We start from the raw sequence: 6,000 nt of genomic DNA, 5'->3' as shown, positions 1-6,000 counted from the left end.
TCTGTATTTTCACATTTTTGCCAATTTCCCATATATTTCCTATGCGGGTCCATTTGGACCCGAAGGTCCTGAGTGTGACAATTTTTTTTACAACCACTTAGACTATTCAAATCCTGTCCCCAATGTTTTTGGGTGTTCATATACCAAGTACCAACAAAGTCACCAAATTTCGGACCATTCCGATAAAGCTATGATTTTTAAATAAAAAATATTTAAATGCTTCGGGTCCATTTGGGCCGAAGGACCCCAGAGGGTTAAGGTGTTTGAATGCCAACAAATTGGATAACAATAGCTTTAAAATCATGTTACACGAATTTCTTTTTTTTTTTTGTGCCATAAAAGGCAACACTGTATGAAAATAGAAAACTTTAGAAAATAGAAAACGTAGAGAAAACTTTCTTGCACATTTGCATTCTTCTACATTACACAATGCTAACAATGAATAATTAGCCTTTATATTTTTCAAGAATTTACAATTACATCATTTCAATAAATCAATAAAGAGTTAATATATAGGGCTACTATATAAAATAAAGAGCATGTATATTCTAAAAGAAAACAAAGTTCCCCAGCCAAGTCCAAACTAAGTTGATTTATTTGTTGAGCATTAGAACTGTAGGCGACCGCCTATGCTTCATTTTGGCAAAACGGTCAATCACTTGACTCTGACTCAATTTTACTTTTAAGAGTATTTGTATTATTTAGAAACGTTTGTTTCGTCATGTTTTCATAGCCTACCTCGCGTGCCAACACCGGACTTCGGTGTGCTCAGATGTGTGCGCGCTGCTGTTGCTAGGAAACACAGACACGCGCGGATTTCTGTCGCTTCTGTTTCGGTTAAACTGCGTTGCTTTTACAAGCATTGATTGGTTTATTACTGCGTTGCAAATAGATCATTTCTATTACCCTATAATATAATTTATATTAAATACACTGACAAATAAAATAAATTGTTAAACTCAAACTTCAGATTTACTGGGGCACAGCAGATTTATACTGGGGCACGTGCCCCAGTAAAATGGGTCTAGCAACGCCCCTGGTGTGTGCCATGACACATTACTCCCATAACCATCATTAAAATTTTGTGTGACTTGTGCCACAGTAGACCTCCTGTTCGCTCAGACTAGACGGGATAGCCTTTGTTGCCCTCGTGCATTGAGGCGCCAAACACCCTGTCAGAGATACTCTGACCCAGTCGCCTTGCCATAACAATTTAGCCCTTATCAAAGTCGCTCAGATCTTTATTCCTGCCCATTTCTCCTGCATCAAACATGTTGATTATGAGAACTGACCATTTCCTTACCATATAATCTACTCGGACCTTAATATGCGGCCTTGTTAAGAGATGGTCAACGATATTCGATTCACCTGTGACTGGTCATAACGTTTTGGCTCATAAACAAGCAAGAGTTTGTTGTTAGTCTCCAGCAGCACACCAGCTCCAGAGCAAATAGCCGTGTTACTCACGTATGGAGCAGAAACAACACAATCTTGGTGTCTGTTTTCAGGCCTTCGGCGCTGGAAAGCTTTTTTAATATTAATGCGGGTCCTAAAGCTCTTGCCTGATGATAACCCTTCTTTTTCATCCAGTGATATTACTCTGAGCTTTTCTCTTTTGTAATGTCTCTCAGCAACTCTCTTTCTTCAAATGTCCCTCTTCCTCACTCTCTCTTCTCCCCCGTGATGAGTGGACACGCCCCCTACTGCTGATTGGCTAGAAGTGTGTAATGCTGCTTGGTCCGATCCCCTTTCAACAGTGTTTCTCAGAAATCACTTACTGAACCTTTAACTGCCTAGATATGGTTTGCAACATTTATCATAGAGTGACTCAAATGGTATTCATGTTACTTGGAAGGAGTCGTTATAATCACAGTGATCTTGGTCGCAAGAGGTACTTACATGTGAGCGTGATCTTTCACCGAAGGAGCGAAGGGAGATACTACCATCCTGATCCAATGCTCTGCTCTTTCTGGCTGATTCTCCCAACGGAAGCAACATGTCCATGGAGCGACTGGTGTACGGGTCCATATAACTGAGCGGTGACGTATTCTGAGACAACAGGTCCTGAATCTGTTAAGCACAAATATAATTGTTGTAGCCAAAACATAACGTATAGTTATATTTGCATGTAACAATATGGATATCATGCTATCTACTTTTTCTGATATGCCGAATTATGTTTATCACCTTTAGCTGGGAAAAGCGGTTGGATTTTGAAGGTGCTTCCTCATACGGTCGCTCTACTATTGAAGCTATGATCCTTTTTCTGTGACCAAGAAGGCCAATTTTTAACACCTACACAGAGAAACTATGGTCAGTGTATCAGATCACAGTGCACAAAACTCGTTCCCGCAGACAAAAATATTTTGAACCAGCACGAAAGGCACATTTACATTGACAATTTCAAGCTCCCACAGGTTCTTCACGCAGTCCAGGGTGCGGTAGCCGCTTGACAAGAAGTTGTGCAGATATTCTCCGAGGCCCAAACTTTCCAGCCATGAGGACAGAGAAGTGCTGCCGTCACACCCCAGAGCTTTCACCTGAAGGAGGAATAAAACGCTCTCTCAAATTGCATAGCGAAGCATATATGTAATGCACTTTGAGGAAAGCCAGGAAAGTCACACTTAAAATGTCTGAATGTGATTGAATTTCATGACAAAATATTAATTCTAGTGCAAACAAACACAGAACCAGCTTCTCTCAGAAATAACTTAACTAATTTTAAGTGTGAGTGGATGAAAACTTGGTATCACACTTAGTGTCCAAATAATATTTTGGGACTGAAACACGCTACCTTCGGAAAGTTTTTTGCTGCATGAAGGATTTTCTTCCTGTGGCCTGGGTCGGTGATGCCAAGTTCATGAAGGTCCTCATCTTCCATCACGTTACTCCCCTAAACGTATGCACATTCACATGAATTTCTGCTCTAGTTAAATTCATGAGAACAACCAAGTGTTGCATGAAAGTGACAGCAGAGGTAGTACTAAAACAGTTTCAGGCACATACAGTCCCTGTGAATACTGACACTTAGTGCCTTGCAAATATATTTTTCCATTAACCAATCACCTCTCTCTCTCTCTCTCTCTCTCTCTATATATATATATAAATATATCTATATATACACACACACACACACACACGCACGCACACACGCACATACATATCTGCCTAACGTAGTGATAGTATATAGTTGACAAAATAAGATGGAAATATAGACATACACTTTTAGGATATACACTTTTATAATACATATAATTATAATTCAGGGGCTGTGGCTGAAATTATGTACTATAACAATTTTCTTCTCTCATTAATTTCACCTTTTTTAATAACCTTTTAGCTGTTCTGCTTTGCACTTAGATAGTCCTGCAATATGATAACTTAATTTTTACAACAACAAACATTCACATAGTCTCTCAATTAATATGAGGTCATAAAATGCTTTAATAATAAGTATTGCACATTTATAGAATTAAAAAAAAATTATATACGTCTTTTATAGCTTTTATATAGCTTAAGGCAAATTTCATGTTGTGTTCCCTTTTATTTGAAAGCACTGAAATTATACTTTTATCTTTTAAAATATACTTTTATAATATAGCTGTTTAAATTATAAACTGATTACATCAATTAAAAATCACAGAATTCATATACAATTTAAAAACACATACATTGAGGATAAAACAAAAGAGATTTTCCTTACTTGGAAAAAAATATTTATCCATGAATGACAGTGTTCAGTGAACTGAAAAATATTTTGGGCCTTTGTATTTTGGATATATAGAAACTCACCACATCCCTGACCAACCTGCTGTGTCAATCAATCCCCACACACAAAAGCCACTCACCATGTAGCGCAGGTCATCGAAGCCATTAAGCACCAGTTTGCTCTCGTACTGAGGAAAGCCCACGTGTTCCAGCCACTCCCCCACCGTCTGCTCCAGCGCACGGCTCCCGGCTGCATCTGCCGACAAAGGATGGCGTTTGAGCAGTGAAAAACCATTTAGCCTGTAGCAGCGGCACTCGGAGGCCGAGATGTGGCACTGCCACATCATCTTTGGCCAGCAGAGCTGAGGGCAGCAGCAGCAACAGCAAGGCAGTGTCCAGGCTTGAGTGACGGGCCTCCGCTAGACACAGGGCCCCAGATTTACAGACTAAACTAGTGATGGAGATTCCTCCACAAGCCCTCACTGCGTTGGAGATGAGGACCAAGGCTGAATGGGGTATGGAGGTAGACCTTGGCAGGTAGTCCTTTAAAGAAGAGCGTCAAGTCAGTAAATTGGAACAATTGGGCGTTGCTCTTCAAGAAGAGGGCAAGCAAATGAAACAACGTCTACACAGATTTTCCGTATCTGAATCAAACATTTGGACTGAGGATCACCAGCACGTTGCTCCAACAGGAAGATCATAAAAGTTCAAAAAGAGCTTTTGGCTTGCAGCAAAATATCAAGATCCACAAGAAGCTACTAGGAAGTTGCAGGAAAGTGCGCCCTGCTTTACCAACATGCCCTACACATCAAACACAATGCAAGGCATGATAAAACAGACTTGTCCTTAAAATTAGAAGCAAAATCCTTTAGCAAAGACCTAAGAACCATTGGAGAGTAAGAATAATGCCAATGAGTTTGTCTACAACAGAATCATGGACTCTTAAGCCAAGCAGCCTAACTCATTGATCAATAGTCCAACACAACGCCAGTTTTTCAACTCCAGAAGCTTTGATTGACGCCAGGTCGTCCTTTGAAAGATCTTCATGGCGAATCCCATTCCTCCGTTCCCGTTGTTCAGTTGTTGAGGAGGAACCCCTCCCACCATCAGAAAGTAGCCGGTTTGACCACTTCCACAGGCAGTCCCGGATCAGGTAGTGTTCTGTCACGGTAATCCAAGTACTCCTGGTCCTTCCGAGCTTAGACGCACCTCGCCGGTCTAACATACCAGAACGAAACACACCATCAAAACGAGGTAAAGCCAAACCTTTATCCAATGGAAACAATGGATTTATAAAAAAAAAAGAAGCTCGGTCCCTCTTCTTGCAGCACAGCCCCCTTGATCTGATCGCTTCGTTCCTTTAGAAGACGTTTCTTCTGACCTGATCAGGCAATGTTCTGGTCACGGTAATCCAAGTCCCTCCGAGCTTAGACGCACCTCACCGGACTAACATACCAGAATGAAGCACACCATCAAAGCGAGGTACAGCCAAGCCTTGATCCAACGGAAATAAGGTGAGCTCCCACAATGGACGGATAACCCCATAAGAAAGCCCCGCTGACGGCACGGCCCCTCTTGTTGCAGCCCAGCCTCCTGTTCTGGTTGCTCCGTTCCTCTAGCAGACGTTCCTAAGGGTCTTGCGCTCGGGGGCAAGGATTGCTGCATCCCTGATCCAGGAACGCTCAGTCACAGAAGCAGCTGCATTCGGCACTCACAAAGCATCAAAATGACATAGTGCTCCTCCAGAAAGCCATCGCCTGCACAGTTGCAGCTGGTAATCACCTTAAAGACATCTTCTTATGCATTCAGTTTAGCTGTGTATCACGTTCACTCGCTGTTTCCAGCTTTCCTTCTTCTTTGACTTGATTTTTACTCTTCATTAAAAGAGTCCTTTCCGAGAGCTCTGCATGGCTGCCATACACCGTCTGAAGCTGAGAGCCGCTGCATGGCATATACGCTCTGTTCGTTCCCAAACCCCCCTCCTTCCCGTCTCTATGCCTCTCTTTCTCTATCTGCCTCACATACACACACTCTCTCTCTCTCTGTGGCGATCAATCCCCCCCCACCCCCTTTTCTCTGTCTCACTCTCTCTCTCTGCCCCTCTATCTATTCCCCTCTCCCCGTACTGATTAAAATTGCACGCAGGCTCTCTGATCTTGCTGGTGCAGAAAGGACACCATCAGAAAAAGGAACAAGAGACAAACCCATACCACACACTACTGTGCCAGGATCAGAGAGAAAAGGAAGAATGAGGAAAAAAACCAGTACAGGTTCCTCTAACCCCCGCACCCC

At 42.1% G+C, this 6,000-nt stretch overlaps 1 protein-coding gene across 4 annotated transcripts in view; it reads right to left on the bottom strand.

Annotated features, from left to right (window-relative positions):
* The window catches only part of anks1ab (ankyrin repeat and sterile alpha motif domain containing 1Ab), a 45,913-nt gene that overhangs the window by 15,745 nt on the left and 24,168 nt on the right, over nucleotides 1–6,000 (bottom strand). For all 4 annotated transcript variants that reach the window (XM_056270435.1, XM_056270436.1, XM_056270434.1 and 1 more), the window contains exons 3-7: nucleotides 3,849–3,964; nucleotides 2,795–2,893; nucleotides 2,394–2,540; nucleotides 2,188–2,295; nucleotides 1,900–2,070 (exon numbers count right to left, since the gene is read on the bottom strand). In XM_056270435.1, the coding sequence (XP_056126410.1) occupies nucleotides 1,900–2,070; nucleotides 2,188–2,295; nucleotides 2,394–2,540; nucleotides 2,795–2,893; nucleotides 3,849–3,964 (641 nt within the window). The remainder of the gene's footprint in view (nucleotides 1–1,899; nucleotides 2,071–2,187; nucleotides 2,296–2,393; nucleotides 2,541–2,794; nucleotides 2,894–3,848; nucleotides 3,965–6,000) is intronic.

The sequence above is a fragment of the Rhinichthys klamathensis genome, unplaced genomic scaffold (genome assembly GCF_029890125.1).
Source record: "Rhinichthys klamathensis goyatoka isolate OS25496 unplaced genomic scaffold, OSU_Roscu_1.1 h1tg000303l_1, whole genome shotgun sequence".
Taxonomy (NCBI): Eukaryota; Metazoa; Chordata; class Actinopteri; order Cypriniformes; family Leuciscidae; genus Rhinichthys; species Rhinichthys klamathensis.
This window is presented reverse-complemented; position numbering and strand designations above follow the sequence as displayed.